This window comes from Neopelma chrysocephalum, unplaced genomic scaffold (assembly GCF_003984885.1).
Source record: "Neopelma chrysocephalum unplaced genomic scaffold, ASM398488v2 Primary Assembly neopelma1_65b, whole genome shotgun sequence".
NCBI classification, from domain to species: Eukaryota; Metazoa; Chordata; class Aves; order Passeriformes; family Pipridae; genus Neopelma; species Neopelma chrysocephalum.
This window is the reverse complement of record NW_020897723.1, coordinates 2,741,521-2,757,227: the sequence shown is the minus strand read 5'-3', so window position 1 is coordinate 2,757,227 and position 15,707 is coordinate 2,741,521. Positions and strand designations below refer to the sequence as shown.

The 15,707-nt window shown below is 57.8% G+C and overlaps 2 protein-coding genes across 3 annotated transcripts; both read left to right on the top strand.

Moving 5' to 3' along the window:
* Positions 1–797: 797 nt before the first annotated feature.
* Positions 798–8,825, top strand: LOC113968007 (hydroxyacylglutathione hydrolase, mitochondrial). Its single transcript, XM_027684144.1, has 9 exons — positions 798–831; positions 2,191–2,372; positions 2,795–2,859; positions 3,671–3,788; positions 4,748–4,856; positions 5,751–5,854; positions 6,293–6,394; positions 6,664–6,743; positions 7,221–8,825. Exons 2-9 carry the CDS (start codon positions 2,268–2,270, stop codon positions 7,318–7,320), a joined length of 783 nt encoding a protein of 260 aa, XP_027539945.1. The 5' UTR covers positions 798–831; positions 2,191–2,267; the 3' UTR covers positions 7,321–8,825.
* A 1,308-nt stretch (positions 8,826–10,133) lies between these two features.
* On the top strand, positions 10,134–15,109 carry LOC113968005 (hydroxyacylglutathione hydrolase-like protein). 2 transcript variants are annotated; one of them, XM_027684142.1, is made up of 8 exons: positions 10,134–10,360; positions 11,183–11,247; positions 11,328–11,445; positions 11,914–12,022; positions 12,197–12,300; positions 12,445–12,546; positions 12,631–12,707; positions 13,037–15,109. In XM_027684142.1, exons 1-8 carry the CDS (start codon positions 10,256–10,258, stop codon positions 13,200–13,202), a joined length of 846 nt encoding a protein of 281 aa, XP_027539943.1. In that variant the 5' UTR covers positions 10,134–10,255; the 3' UTR covers positions 13,203–15,109. The 2 variants fall into 2 exon arrangements, with proteins under 2 accessions (XP_027539943.1, XP_027539942.1); XM_027684141.1 differs by having other exon boundaries at positions 10,137–10,360; positions 12,628–12,707.
* Positions 15,110–15,707: the final 598 nt, after the last annotated feature.

Genomic DNA, 15,707 nt, shown 5'->3' with positions numbered 1-15,707 from the left:
CGTTTCTGTGATGACATTAACACTTCCAGCTGCAAACCCTTTCGTCTTGGCCTCTCCAGCTGTGCTGAGAAGCCGTTCCAGGAAGGCCAAGTGTGTGATTCAGAGGCTGCTGGCTCTGCCCTCCCCACTGCTCTGCTCCAGGCCTGAAGTCAGGAGGGACGTGGTGCAAAAGTGAGCGAAAATGAAGTCACTGGGCATTAATTTTGGAGCAGAGCTGCGTGTGTGACAGGGAGCTAGTGCTGGGCCAGAGGCTGGGCATCACTTGGGGAGCGGCTTTAAGCTGAACCAGCTCTCAGAACATGCCCTTCTCAGAGCAGGGCACTCCTGGTCTGCTCCAACTGGGCAGGCTGGAAAGGGGCAGCTGAGCTGCAGATGGGAATTCACAAGGAGTAAGTTTCTTTCTTGGTGGATGTTTTCTCATTCCTTTGTTGAAATTACATGTTAGAAAACATTTCCTTATGTGGTGTAGCTTGTTTGTTTGTTTTGTGAGAGTTGTGAATTAAACATGCAAAGAGGCTTTGGGATCCTGGCCAAGGTTAGAGATGGTTCACAGGAAAGAAGCATTTTAAGTATGTGAATAATTCCTTTGAGTTGAAGTTAAGGTTGTGTTTTCTTTTGTTTGGTTGTGTTTTTTTCCCCAGTTAGTGTCTGGCATGCAAACAAACACCCAGTATATACAGCTCTGGTGACTGACAGCAGCCAGAAGTGCTCTGTGTTAGGGAGCAGTTGTTTTTTGGGGAATTTTTTTTCCTACCAAGGAATAGTAAGGGCTTTTTCGTGTTGTTCTTTTTTTTTGAAAGGAGTCTTCTGCTCCAGAGGAACACTTGGCAGGTATGGATGCTTTCCTGAATACTTCACCATCAATACCCAGTGCATGCCTGTTCCATCCTGCCTTGGGGTTTTCTCGAGCACAGTGTTTCATTTTACTGCCATCTCCCCTCCTGATTTCCCTTCCCTCATAAGCAGGTGGGGTGGTGGAGGTAGAAGGGGGAGAAGCTCTGGGCAGTTGCAGCAGAGAGGCCTGACAGCTCCGGGCTGGGTTTGCAGCAGGAGCAGCTCTCTGGCTCCTCTCAGGGCTGAGTCTCGCTTTTCCAGCCCCATCAGCCCATGGAGCTGCAGGTCTGTGGGACTCTTCTCCCTGGAGCAGCTCTTATCAGGGCTGGGCAGGCCTGAGCTGCTCTGGGAGAGTGGGGCAGGGTGATGGCAGCACGGGGACCCCTCCCTTTGGCACCAAAGCACGGAGTGTTGGGAGCCTCAGGGAGAGTCGGTGGTGCAGTGAAACGGGGCTGTGCCAGCCCAGCTCAGCCCAGCACAGGCACCTCTGGGAGTGAGCAAACACCTTGGTGGTGTTCAGACAATGATTCCTGACCTGCAGGGTCTGACACCTCTTTCCCTGCACGGGTGTGGACTCAGGTCTGAACTGCAGGGCCCCAGCAATGGAAGACCTTGTTCTCTTCCTTTCCCTTCCTTTATTTTTTGTGGCAGAGCCTCTTAGGGCTTGGTTGTTTCTTTAAGTGCTGCTAATCTGTGCCTTGAACAGTGGAGCCCAGGTTATTTGCCTCTGGAACTTGCTTCTTGGATCTGATTAAACATTTAACCAAAAGCAAATATTTCCATGTTCCACTGCTGTTGCATCAGGGGAGCCCGTGAGCAGGAGCCCTGTGTGTGCCTGTTACCTGGCCAGGCAGGGAGCCCTCCTTCCATGGAGAGCTTCCATGGATCGTGCAAGATGTCACTTCCCCAAGTAACAAACCAGATATTTCTGTTGTAGCAGGGCCTGTATTTCTATATTTCTCCTTCCCCCCTTCCTTTTTGTCTTTTGGCTGTAATTGGCTGTCTTTTGTGATTTTTATTTTTTTCGAAGTCACTGTCCAGGTTGACCTTTGTCCAGCTGTTCCCTCTCCGTTCTGCTTTCCTGCCCCTTGAAACCTCCTCTCTGATCCAAGCACAGTGTTTTCCTTGCATGAGCAAAGTGTCCCGTCCCCCTTGGGGCAGCTGAGGGGCACAAGGTGACACTGCCAGGCTCCAAGGCTTTGTCCTATGGTGGCCTCGCTCCTCCTCCTCTGGAGAAGGCAGGTTGGGCTGTCCGTACCCTCCCTTCTCTGTGATCATGGACTGGGGGTCTGGCTGTGCTCTGTCCCACTTTTCCCCCTGCCTGGGCTGAGGTGTGGCTGTTTTTGGGGTGCCCAGGTCCAGCCCAGCTGCGAGCTTTCTTCCTGCACACGGAGCACGAGCGGAGGGAGCCGAAGACGGTCCCACAGGCCGACATGAAGGTGGAAATCCTGCCAGCCCTCACAGACAACTACATGTACCTCCTCATCGATGAGGAAACCAAGGAGGCTGCCATCGTGGACCCTGTGAACCCCCAGAAGGTAACACTGCCCTGGGAGCAGAGCGCTCGCCGTGGCTCTGGGACATCCTTCCAGGTTACTGCATCCATGGGGGAATTGCTGACGCGCCGACTCGGGCGTGGGGGAAAGGCAGGAAATACTGGCTGTGCAGAGGTGCAGGCAGGGCTCAGAGCCACGCTGCCTGCCCAGCCAGCCTGGCCCTGGCTCCAGGGCTCCCTGACCTCGTTTGGGGTTTTGCCCTTGGTTCGATGTAGAGCAGAAAGGAGGAGATGGGACTGAGGGCTCAGTCGCTGGCTGGGTCAGAGCCCTCGTGCCCTGCTCTGGAACCCCCTGGGGAGGGATGGGCTCCCTGCAAAGCTGCTGCTGTGTCCAGGTGACACCAGGTGTGCTGGCAGCTCATTCCAGGGGAGGTGTAACTGCCCTTGTGTGCCCTGTGCCCGCAGGTTCTGGATGCAGTGAAGAAGCACGGCGTGAGGCTGACCACTGTCCTGACCACCCACCACCACTGGTAACCACCCCCAGCCTGGGGTCCCTGGGCACAAACACAGGCAGCCAGGAGCTGCTGCTGTTCTGGAGCAGCAGCTGAGGTGTGAGGAGAAGGGTCAGAGCTCATTCCCTTGGCCTTGCCTGAGCAGATGCACTGTCCAGGCCGTGGGCTCTGTGTGTCAGTGCCTTTAACCTTTAAAGTGCTGATTCCTCCCAGGTGGCCAGTGCAGTACCTGGGTGTGGAGGGAGCACCCTGCACTGAGGTGCCAGGGCATGCCCCTGAAGTGTCCTGCTCACAGCCAGCAGCTGTGGGAGGATCCCCCGAGGTGCAGATTAACTCTGCCAGGGGTGTAAGGAGGAATGTTTTGCTGTAGCAGTGCTGAACCTCTCCTGTGGGTCAGAGTGGAGCCACCTCTGTGGCTGGAGAGCCAAAGGACCAGCCCTAGTCTGGACAAACCAGCAGCACAGGTCAATCCTGAGCTGTTGGATACCTTGTGCCTGCTCCATGGTGTCTTGTGGGATGCTGGATTGCATATCCCACTTATCCCATTCCCTCCCTGCCCTAGTAACTGGAGAGTTGACTGTGAACCCCTAAGGGTGGTGTTTCCCAACTAGGTAGGAACTTGTTCAGGGATTGTTCCTCTCTCTCACTGCCCTAATTACTGGAGAAATTATCTCCTCTCATGTTGACATGGCTTATTCTTTAATATGAGGAGTGTTACATACTGGGAGAGTGACTGATCAGAGGTGATCACCTGCAGATTACCGTTGCAATATAAATCACCTTAAATTTCTCTTCATTCCTTCCCAAATCCATGTCTCTGATGTTGCAGGGACCATGCTGGAGGAAATGAGAAGCTTGTAAAGATGGAGTCGGGGCTGCACGTGTACGGGGGAGACAACAGAGTGGGAGCTCTGACCCAGAAAGTGTCCCACCTGACAGCACTCCAGGTAAAGGGAGGGAGCTGCAGGACGTGGTGGGGCAGCTCCTGTTGTGTCACAGCTGGGCAGGTGTGGTCTGCCCCGAGTTACTGTTGTGCTCACAGCTCTCTTACCTTTCAACACCTCCTGGATGGAGCAGTTGGAGCGCAGCTTTCACCCTTTTCCAGCCCCGTGCACTGCGACCCCTCTGTCTTGTTTTGGCCAGTGATCCTTTGCTGCTGAGAGCACTGGCATGGCCCAGGCACCTGGGACATGTGCTGGGTGTCCTGTGCTCCTGGGGGGGTCAGAACAGCCGTGTGGCAGGACAGGGCTCGTGCTCTGCACTGAGCAAATGCGGGTGTTCCTGTGGGAACGACGGCTGGAACACGGGCTGGGGGGACAGGGGGCCAGCAGTGCCAGGTGAAGCAGCAGGCCTGGCTGGAACCAGGCTGTTTGTTCACAGGAGAGCTGGCAGATGACACAAACTGGCACAAATGTCACTGCTGGCCTCGGGTGCACCTTTGGGGGGGCAGCAGCACAGGAGGGAGCACAGGAATACACGGGAAGGCGTGGGGATGAGGCTGTGTTTAATCCTTCCCTTTTCCTGAGTGTCATCCACTTCTTCCCTTCAGCTTTGTTGTTGTTTGCAGCTTTTTCACGCCTGATCAGCTTTGTTTAGGATTTTGTGTTGCTCTGGGTCTGTTGGCTCTTGCTGCCAACCGGGCATTGAGTCTCTCTGCATGGAAATGAAAGGACCTGGCAGTTCTTTGTCCCAGCACCTGCTCGCAGGAAACAGCTCCCTCCCGAGTCCCTGCCATAGCCCTCCCTCACTGGCCTCCCCAGGAGCAGAGTTGATGCTTCCTGGCCAGCTTTGTGCCAGTTTGGGCCCTGTAGGAGCACTAGACCACTGTAACAGTTGCAATTCTTTTCTAACCATACGATTGGTAGCAAACAGAAGCTTAAGCTCCAGTCTTCTGCCTTCTTCTCAGGTGGGATCTCTTAATGTGAAATGCCTCAGTACGCCGTGTCACACTTCGGGACACATCTGTTATTATGTGACTAAGCCAAATAGCTCCGAGCCACCTGCAGTTTTTACAGGTGAGGAGTTGGGAGGTTCCCTTGCAAAGACAGAAGCCCCCCCTCTGCCTCTGACTCTGGCTGTGCATCCGGCCCTTCCTGCCGGTGCAGCTGCTCCAACATCCACGTCTTGCCCCTTGCCAAGTAGGAATTGTAGGTGGAACTGGTGAAACCCCTCTGGGTTTGTAAACCAGTGCTGGACACCCTGCAAACGACGTCAGGAGTGAGCCCTGGATGAGTCCTACATCCAGCATTTTCTTCCTTGAAACAAGAGCTGTTGGTTTCCTGTCCCAGGCCAAACGGGCTGATCCCAGAACCTGTTGCTTTTCCATATATCTGTGATCCTGTCTGTAACCAAACTGAGAGAGGAGCAAATAGAGGAGTAAGGAGGGCTGCTGCTGCACTGCTGGTAGCCAGGGTCTGGATCCTGGTGTGGGGAGCAGGGTCCCCCCTTCCTTGAGGCTGTGCCCAGTCTCCCCAGACTCCAGGTCATCCCTGTCCTGCTGGGTGTTCTCCAGAGCTTGCACCAGCTGCTGCATGGAAGAGGTAACGGCTTAAGCGAGATTTTAGGGAGCACTGGGGAGAAATGCAGAGGTGACTCATCTCTGTTGAACTTCATAGCAAAGAGCAAGTTCCTTGTCCACTCCAGGAGGGACAGGAGGGGACAGCAGGCTGCCCACAGGCAGGGAGGTGCTGGCAGGGTGTGCCTGGCCAGGCTGTGGGGTTTTGTGCCATAGAAACCACGTTTGCCACGTGGGTTTATGTTGTGGCATCGAGCCCGTGCGGGGCAGCCTGGCTGTGCCTGTGCCTTCTGCTGCTGTGGTGGGGACAGCAAGGGCAGGGCTGAGCCCTGGGGGACCCTGTGCTGTGAGGAGCCTCGTGTGGGTCTGATGCCACGTCACACCTCCCTGGCAGGTGACACCCTGTTCGTGGCTGGCTGTGGGAAGTTCTTCGAGGGAACCCCGGAGGAGATGTACAAGGCGCTGATCGAGATTCTGGGCAGCTTGGACCCCAGAACGGTAGGAACCTCTCCTTTTGTGGGAATTAACCAGCCAGAAACCACCACAGGCATCAAAGAAACTGCCTTCCCAATAGTACTGTTGTTCAGAGGGAGGTTTTCTCATGTGTAGAAGAAATGATGTGGGGATTTGTCTTTGATGGATAGCTGGAGTCCTCTGGGAAGGAAATGCTTGCCCCAAATGTGGGGAAAGAGCAGGGGCTGCTTATTAAAGGCTCTTGAGCTGGGACACAGGGCTCTTTCATCTGTTGAATTGGCAGGTAGTCCTGGCTGGCACCTCCTTGCACTTGTCCCATGCACGTCTCCATGGGAAGTGTCACGTGCCCTCAGGTTGACTTTGTTGTTCCTGCTGCCCCATAACTCTGGTGGTGGCACCTGGCACTGCCCCTTTGTACCCTCAGAGTTACCCAGTGTCACCCTTCCTTCCTTCCCTTCCCAGAGGGTTTACTGTGGTCACGAATACACGATCAACAACCTCAAGTTTGCTCGGCACGTTGAACCCAATAATGCCAATATCCAGGAAAAGCTGGCGTGGGCCAAGGTAAGCTGGGCCATCCTTTCCCCAGACCTGATGGGTTTGTGGAGGCAGAGCCTTGCTGAGGAGGTGGGGGAGATGAGACAACACTGGGGAGAAAGAGAGGCCGAGGGATGGGAGTTGAGATCCAGGAGCTGCAGGATGTTGTGTTCCAGGAGTAGGGTCTGGGTGTGCCCAGAGAAGGTGGTTTGCTGCCTGGTGGAGACGTGACCCTCCTCAAAAACATCCTGCTATGTACAGGACGTTCCTTGTTCACCAAACATTCCTTGTTCCAGGCACAGTACGACAGTGGAGAGCCCACCATCCCCTCCACCATCGCAGAGGAGTTCACCTACAACCCCTTCATGAGAGTGAGGTATGGAGGAGCCGTGGGGGTGGGAATGTCCTTGTGCTGGGAGCGGGGATGCAGGAAGGAGGAGGTCTCCAAAGAAAGAGCCATAAGTGGGAATTGCTCTCCTGCCTCTCATATTCCTGTTTGGATGCCTCCAAGACCCTCCTTAGAACACACTGGCTGTCCTGGCAGAAGCTGGCTGGGTTTGAGGGCTGTGGTCAGCATCTGTCCCTGACTCAGGAGACAGAACAGGCTCTGCTGTGTCCTCGTGTTCCTTCAGCAAGCCGAGTTCGGCAGAGGGACACAGCAGAAGATGCTGTTGGAGGCAGGAGAGTGTTTGCAATCCCCTACTGCCCATGAGCCTTCAGAGCAGGGGAGTTGATCAAAGCCCCGGGTCTTTGATCTCTGAGTGCAGCTTTTCCCCCGATGCAGCGAAACGTGACGGTCGCGACTTCCCACCTGAGATTTTCTCCCATCCTGCTCTTCCCTCCTTCCTGGCAGGGAGAAGACAGTCCAGCAGCACGCGGGGGAGACCGACCCCGTGCGCACCATGGGGGCCATCAGGAAGGAGAAGGACAACTTCCGAGTGCCCCGGGACTGAGCTCCGCCCGCGCCGCCGCAGCGTCCTTTAGACCATTCACCTGTCCTAGGAGTCAAACCTTCTGTTGTGGTTGAGACAGTCCTGTCTAGGTCTTTATTTTGTTTTAATTCAGGAGAAGAAAAGCACTTTGCCCCTTTTGTTGAGATGTTCTACAGCATATTTATATTACGATGAAGAATATTTATCCCTCTGTTGCTGTCTCTCGAGCTGTCACGTGTCACGTGCAGGTCATTGTACCAGTGTTGGTGTGAGGCTCAGGGGTTGGGCTGGGAAGGATCAAACCTGGAGGTTTAGGAAGAAGCTCCTGTTGGTTTTGTAGGAGCCTGATGTGGATGCAGACAGTGGGACTGGGGCCGAGGTGCTTTTGTGTAAAGCAGAGACCAAACACAGTAGTTGAAGAGTTGAGTGTTTCTTCCATGCTGCTGCTGCAACGTTCTGAGTGTCGCTTCTGGCTCCGCTAAAACCAGTTCCCAGTGACAGACCTGCTCTGCCAGAGCCAGTTCAGGGTGTAATTTGGGAACTAGGTGGGGCAGCCTGGCTCTGGGAATGGCACGTGGGGACATCCAGCTTCTCCCTTCTCCCTGACCTTCCCTGGCATGGATGGCAGTGACTTTTCCCAGGTACTGCACTGCTTACACCCTTTCAGTCTTGAGCCTGTTTGCATGGACCTGCTTACTGCTCTTACCTGTGACCTGTGAGTTACCCTTGTCAGTGCCACACCAACAGAGCAGGGCTTTGGCTGATGGCTGCAAATCCCATCCCTGCCCACAGCAGGGTGTTGGGACTGGGTCATCTTTATGGTTTCTTCCACCCTAAACCATTCCAGGGTTGTATGACTAGAGCTGTGTGACCCCAGCCTGCAGCCAGCTTGGAAGCTGCAGGGAGGGAGCTCCCCTTGGGCTGCTTTTCCAACAGGGAATAGTGTGTCCAAGTTGATGAATGGGGTCCATTTTGGAGGGAAATAAATGCAGATTTGTGGTGATTGGGGTCACCCCCTCCTGCATTCCCATCCTCCAGCTCGAGGTCTTTAAACAAGGGATGTGAGTGACAGGGTGGGACCAGCCCCACGTGGCATCAGCATCTTTAATCCATCTTCCTCCTCATTGTCTATTCTTCCTGGTTCCTTGGTCTCCTCTGTACCACAGACCTGCTCCAGGACCAGAGATTGTTTCTAAGAAATATTTTGCAGATGAAACTTTGAAAATATTCAGATGATTTTGGTTCCTGTTTCTCCCCCTCTCCCTGGCACACGTTGGTAGGTGATGCCACGATGGAACCTGGAACCACCTGGGTGTCACCTGTGTCCCTGTGTTTGCTGTTCCAACACCACCTGCATGGCATTGTATGAGCACCAGGTCTTTGTTTGCTTCAAAATGCTAAATTTTATGTAACTCAGAATGAAAAGTGGTACCTAAAGCTTTGTTGTTGCCTCCTGAACTGGAATGTTGTGCTGCTACACTGGAGTGGCTGTGACAGAGGAGAAATAAAGCACGGCTGGAAATGGAGCTGTTCGGGGGTTCTTTAGCTCCCAAGTTTATGAATTTATTTATTTTGTACAAATGACTGAAGCCAAACAACTGGAAGCGTCTTTCTGCCTAATCCTGGGGTGAGCAGGTGGCATGTTGGGATCCTCTGGGGCTTTATTCAAGGTCTTTTGACAAGTGTATTTTCTTGTGAGAGGAGAAGGGAGCAGGTTCAGCACTGGTTTGCTGCCTGTGAGCGAGTTCCCTCCTGCACAAGTGGCAATTGGGACAGGAAGGACATTTGAGGGGCTGGAAGGGCAATGGAGCTGGGGAAGGGGCTGGAGCAGCAGGAGCAGCTGAGGGAGCTGGGGGGGCTCAGCCTGGAGAAAAGGAGGCTCAGGGGGGACCTTCTGGCTCTGCAACTCCCTGACAGGAGGAGGGAGCCAGGGAGGGTCGGGCTCTGCTTCCAGGGAACAAGGGACAGGAGGAGAGGGAACGGCCTCAAGCTGTGCCAGGGGAGGTTGAGGTTGGATATTGGGAAAATTCCTTCACTGAAAGTGTTGTGCAGCCCTGGCACAGCTGCCCAGGGCAGGGGTGGAGTCCCCAACCCCAGAGGGGTTTAAAAGCCCTGTGGATGTGGCACCTGGGGGACACGGGTTGGTGGTGGCCTTGGCAGTGCTGGGGGAATGGTTGGACTCGATCTCAGTGGGCCTTTCCAATCTAAATGATTTTATTTGTGGGACCATGGTCAACCCTGAACCAGGATTTGTGTCCAGCTGGGAAAGGCACCGGAGCAGGGCTCTGCCCCTGCCCTTCCTGTGCCTTCCGTGCTTTCTGGGCTCGGTGGGCTCCTGACCCCGGAGCTCTGCCTTGATGGGGCACCAGCCCCTCCCAGCCCCCCCGAACCGGTGACCAGGACCACTCTCACCATGTCCCAGCCCCCGTGCTTCCATCACCTGCTGGGCACCTCAGGGAGCCCCCCACCCCTGTCCTTGTCCCCTGTTTGCAGTGGGAGCGACGCTGCTGGGCTGGGGGGGACCCCGCGTGTCCCCACCCTGCCTCCTCCCTCCCGGCCGGACCCTCAGCCTGCTGGGACCCGCTGGGTGCCAGGACGGTCCGTGGGACCCCAGGGTGATGCGCGGGGGGGGGGGGGGGGCACCGCGGGAAATTCCCTTTTCCCCCTCCTTTCCCGGCGCGGCGCTGCGGGACCCGCATCGCCCGCGTGTGTCTGTGTGTGTGTGCGGTGTGTGCGTGGAAGGGCCGTGCGGGCTCTCCCCGCCCCACGCTGCGTGATCCGCCCCGCACCGCACCGGCGGGGGCGGGACGCGCCGCCCGCCCCGCCCGCAGGTACCGCCGCGTCCCGCGGGGGCTCGGGGGGGTCCGCGGGGACCGGGCGGGGGTCCCGCACCCCCCTTTCGCTGCGTGTCCACTCCCCCCCCTCCCCGCTTTGCTGCCGCGGCCGGTGCGGGACCATGAAGGTGAAGGTGATCTCGGTGCTGGAGGACAACTACATGTACCTGGTGATCGAGGAGAGCACCCGCGACGCCGTCGCCGTGGACGCCGCGGTTCCCAAAAGGGTGAGAGGCGCTCGGACACCCCCCCCTTACCCCCCGGGTGGGCTGCGGGTCCCACGCGGGGGATGTGCCGGTGGGACAGCGGGGTGTATCCACGGGCATCCCACCGGCGGCACCGGCCCCCTTCATCCCTGGGGGAATGCGGGGGGTGCTGGACCCCTCTCCCACCCACCCCCGGGCTGCGGGGGGGATTCTGTGTTGCCTTGACCGTGCCGGAGCTGGAGCCTTGCGGACCCCGCAGCCGGAATAAATAAACCTTCGGAGCGGTTCTCCCGTGCCCGGTCCCGCGTCCCGGGAGCTGCGGGGAGGGCAGTGCCCGGGGTCCCCGTGACCCCCTGTGCCCCCGCCCGGGCTGTTGCGCATCGTGCAAAGGCTGTCGCGGGTTTTAAGCGTTTGGTGCTGACTCGGACGTTTCCTTCCTCTCCGAGGAGCGTAATCGGGAGCTGCCGGAGGGCTCGTTCCTGGCCCTGAATGTTAAGTTGGCATTAGGAGCCTGCTGGCAGCGGGGCCGGCCTTGGCAGCCCCACGTGGCCGCTCGCCCGGCCGGGGTGGGTTGCGAGGCCACCATTTCCCCGCACGGCTCCTCTGTGGTGTCGCTGGCCATAAAATGCCACCGCTCCCATGGAAGCAGCGTGTTCCCAATCCCCCTGCCCCGCTCTGGGTCGAGCCTTCATCCCACCCTCAGCCCCTGGTGGTTTTGGGTGATTCCTGTGCCCTGGTCAGTGGGTCCCTCGCCCACGGAGTGGTGCCACACGGGACAGGTCCTACAGTGGCTGTCCCAGGCGTGGGTGGGTCACCTCCCCTGCCCTCTCATGTCCCTTTCAGCTGCTGGAGATCATCAGGAAGGAGGACGTGGTGCTCAGGGCCATCCTCACCACCCACCACCACTGGTAAGTGCGCCCGGGTTGGGGTGGCCGTGGCCTTTCCCGTTCCCTTTCCCGAGTGCCCATTCCCTCCTCTGCTGGCACAGGGACCACGCCAGGGGCAACGAGGAGCTGGCGCGGCTGTGCCCGGGGCTGAGGGTGTTCGGGGCTGACCAGCGCATCGGGGCCCTCACGGACACGGTGACACACGGACAGGAGCTCACGGTGTGTGGCCACGGGACCATCTGGGGCTCAGACCCCACACGTGGGTCCTGCCTGTGGGGCGGCTGGGGCTGGCACGGTGTGATGGGGGGTGGAGAGGGGCGATGGCAGGACCCCCTGTGGGATATCACTGTGGTCCCCTGTGGGGTGGCACCGTGCTTTGGGCTGGGTTGGTGCTGCTGGGCTGTGCTCAGCTCCCCGTGCCCTGGGGCCGTCGCAGATGTGGCACCACGGATTTGAGGCTGGGATGGGAGGGAAATCTCCTCCCCGTTCTCAGCCCATTTGGGGTTGTGCTGGAGGATCCAACGCTTTCCTGGGGCCCTGCTGCTCAATGCCATGGTCCAGGCATGTGCCACCCAGGACTTATCCAGACCACCACTGTCAGCTCTCTGAGCCCGGGTGGGTGATGCCAAGGGGTGTGGGGGGGTCTGTTTGTCCCCTCAGTGGGATCCTGACCCTCTCTCCCCACAGTTCGGGGCCATCCGGGTGAGGTGCCTCTTCACCCCCTGCCACACCTCGGGCCACATGTGCTACTTCATGTGGGAGGACGATTCCCCGGATGCTCCCGCCCTCTTCTCAGGTATCCCACCCTGCCCACATTCCTGTCCTGGGGACACGGGACACGCTCCCCGTGTGCTCCTGTCCCCCCACACCCGGCGCTCCTGGGGTGAATCCACAGCGTGGGGGCACCCCTGGCACCCACCCCTGGGCACGGGGCCGGGGGCCCCTCCGTGCCCAGAGCCCTTTCCCGCAGGTGACACCCTGTTTGTGGGAGGCTGTGGGCAGTTCTTCGAGGGGACGGCGGAGCAGATGTACACGAACCTCACCCAGATCCTGGGGGCTCTGCCCAAGGACACGGTGAGTCCCACAGCACCCACCCCTGGGAGGGACCTGCAGTCAGGAGGGGGCTGGAGGCTGGCACAGCCTGTCCCGTGGCGGGGATGGGTTGGATCCAGCCCTTGGAGCAGGTTTGATGCTGGGTCCTTCCCGCTGCATCCACAGAAGGTGTTCTGCGGCCACGAATGCACCGTCCGGAACCTCAAATTCGCCCTGAAAGTGGAGCCAGAGAATGAAATGGTGAAGGAGAAACTCGCCTGGGCCAAGGTAAGTGACTGTGCCCCCCGGGGTGGGGCCCGGGGGTGTTGGATGCCAGCGGGATCCTGGATGTCTCTGGTCCCTCGGCAGCAGCGGGATGACGAGGACCTGCCCACGGTGCCCTCGACGCTGCAGGAGGAGTTTCTCTACAACCCCTTCCTGAGGGTCATGTAAGCAGTGCCAGCGCCTGGGGGGGTGAAGGGCCCCCAAAATCCACTCCCCTATTCCCTCCAGCAACGTCCCCTCTCCCAGTAGCTTCACTGACCGGTGGGAATCCCAAGCCCTGAGGGAGGGGAGGGTGCCCGGCCATGGGGTCCCACACTGCCCAGCACAAGGCCCCTGTGCCCCAGCAGTGCCCAGCACTAGGGTGGGACTCCCCAGCACCAGGATGGGACTCCCCAGCACCAGGATGGGACTCCGTGGTGTCCGTGGCGGTGTGTGGGGAGGGCAGGGGTCCCATCCTGCCCCCCGTGGCACAGCAGAGCTGCTCTCCCCGCAGGGAGGAGCCTGTGCAGAGGTTCACGGGTCAGACAGACCCTGTGGAGGTGCTGAGGACGCTCCGCACCGAGAGGGACAACTTCAAGAAGCCCAAGGAGAGGCCCAACCCCCCGGCCATGCTGGCCTTTGACTGGGGGCTCTTCAGCCCCTTCCTGGAGAAGCAGTGACCTCCCTGCCATGCCAGGGGTCCCTCCTGGCTGTGCCCAGCCCAGACTCACTCCCACTTGGGAACTGGTGTTTGTCCTTAACCTGCTTGTCCGAGGCCGCTCTGCTCTGCTCTGCTCTGCTCTGCTCTGCTCTGCTCTCCCTCCGGCTCCGTGTCCGGCTCCCGGGATAATCCCAGGGGAGCAGGAGCACGTGGGTGCCTTGGGAGAGCCCAGGCTGTGGTGACCCCCCTGCTGCGCTGGGGCTGCTGCTGGCAGAGGGCCTGGAGATGTTTTTGGAGACGGGAGATCCCACTCTCCCAGTGCTGGGATTGGTGTGGGAGCTGCCGCCCGTCCCACAGCCCCATTCCCATGGAAGGGAGCTAAGGAAAAGCATGGAAAAGGGGGGGATGCTCAGGGACTGTGGTGCTGCAACCCACCAGGCTGTCAGGCTGTCCTGCCTGCCCTCCTGCCAGGCCTGGGGGCTGCACCCCATTCCCAGGGGATTGTCTGGAGCAGCCACGTGGCTCCAGAGCCCCTGGGCCCCTCCCAGGCCCGGGATGGGCAGGGATGAGGCACTGGACACTTGGAGACCCAAGGGGAGCTGGGAAGTGACTGGTGTCACTGGTGTCCGTGGTACCCACCCAACTCCACCCTGCACCGACAGACACCCACAGCACAGCGGGGTTTTGGTGGGTTTTTCCCGTTTTTCCCTATTTTTCTAGTGGATAACACTGTGTAGGGCTGCCTTCGGGATCCATTGGAACCCCTCAGCCCACGTGGGGTGTGCTCAGAGGAGCCCAGGAATGCCCCAACCCACAGGCTTTGTGAGATGCTTTCCAAGGTGTGACATGTTTTAGGCTGCCACACATCCATTGCTTTTTTCATCCAAGATAAAAACTGGAAAACACTCGGCTGCAACCACACGGCCATTGCCTTGCCTTCACACCAGGGGCCAGGGGACAGCCCTCAGGCCTCCTCAGCCTCCCCTTTGTGCAACATCAGGGCTGTATTTGAGCTTTTTTTTAAGGTCTGAGAAATGTGCAGTTTTATTTGCAGCTGGGGGGAGGCCCATTGGACTAGTAAAGCAATTTCTGTGGAGAAAATTGGGGTTTGATGGCAGCTCCCAGCGCTGGAATGGAGTTGATTTCAGGGTCTTTCATGTGTGGACTGTGAACTGGAGTTTGGGTTGTGGCTGCAAACTAGGCTGAGGTTTTCTTTTTTGCCTTTTATTAATAGTTTAGATTTACTGTCCCTCGTGGGAGGGGAAGGATTAATCTGCTCGAGCTGCCTCGGTTCTGCTGCCTCAGAGTTCCTCAGTTCCAGGGGAATGGTGGAGTTGTGGATGTACCCGGGTGTTCCTCGGGAATTTGGTTTGTCCTGGGAGCAGGGATGCACCGGTGTGTGCTCGGGGAGGGTCTCTGAGCTGTCCCTGAGCTCAAGGGCTGGGAGAAATTCCAGCTGCTCTTGGTGCCATGGCAGGAACAGCCACCTGGAACAGCCCCCTGGAACACCCAGGAACAGGAATCTGGGGGGTGTTCTGGGTGACTTTTGTGATCTGTGGGTTGGCAACCCGGGAACTGGAGAGGAGACGAAGTGTAGAGCCCTGATTACTTAATTTACAGCTAATTGAGCTTAATTTATTGTGCATTTCTGGGCTGACGTGCATGTGCTCAGCAGACACAGTTTCCTCTGCACTCCCAGCACTCCAGGCTGGCTCTGTGGGAGCACTGGCACCTCTCCCTGGCCATGGAATTTTATGGATTAGCCAAACCCTGGGTGTTTTGAACCCCTGAAACCACCAACTTGCTCGTCAGGAGGGTGGGGAGGGGGAGGCAGTGGGAGATTCTTGCCTTACAACACTGTGAACTCACTGACTGATCAACACCTGAAAAATGTAAAGCTTTTAATTAAAACCACTAAAAATGTAATTTATGCTGTTGGTTTGCTTTGAACAAGCAGCAGAGGAGGCTCTGAGGAGACACAGGCAGGTGAAGGTGTGGCAGCTTTGGTTCCTGCCAGCCCCAAGGTCAAGGTCTGTGACTGAGGGAGGGTCAGTGCTGATTTTGGGAGGAGTTTCCTCATGGAAAGGGTTTGGACCCAGGGAGGTTTGGAATCCCCACCCCTGGAGGTGTCCAAGGAAGGACTGGATGTGGCACTCAGTGCTCTGGGCTGGGGGACAAGGTGGGGATGGGGCACAGGGAGGCTGGGAGGGCTTTTCCAACCTTAAAGATTCTGGAATTCTGTGCCCAGGTATGGACACAGGTCAGCCTGGGCTGGATACAGAGATGCAATTGCCCACAGTACAGATAATTATTATAATTAAAGGAAATCCCAAGGTTTTTCTTCAACACTCATTCCAGACCCATTCCAGCAGGAACCAAAGCAGCCCCAGAGCTGCTCCCAGGCTGCTGGAACCCTCCTGAGGGCACAGAACCTGCAGCTGCCCCCAGGGGCAGTGAAATGGAGAACCCCAAGGCCTAATTAGACCATTTCTAATTCAATGAGGATGTTCCAGCAGAGGCAGCC

Coding starts and splice junctions, on each gene's coding strand:
- LOC113968005 (XM_027684141.1), top strand. CDS start 10,256: ATGAAGGTGAAGGTGATCTCGGTGCTGGAGGACAACTACATGTACCTG. Junction 12,547..12,627: donor AGAAACTCGCCTGGGCCAAG/GTAAGTGACTGT, acceptor GTCCCTCGGCAG/CAGCGGGATGACGAGGACCT. Junction 12,708..13,036: donor AACCCCTTCCTGAGGGTCAT/GTAAGCAGTGCC, acceptor CTCTCCCCGCAG/GGAGGAGCCTGTGCAGAGGT.
- LOC113968007 (XM_027684144.1), top strand. CDS start 2,268: ATGAAGGTGGAAATCCTGCCAGCCCTCACAGACAACTACATGTACCTC. Junction 2,373..2,794: donor ACCCTGTGAACCCCCAGAAG/GTAACACTGCCC, acceptor CTGTGCCCGCAG/GTTCTGGATGCAGTGAAGAA. Junction 5,855..6,292: donor GCAGCTTGGACCCCAGAACG/GTAGGAACCTCT, acceptor TTCCCTTCCCAG/AGGGTTTACTGTGGTCACGA.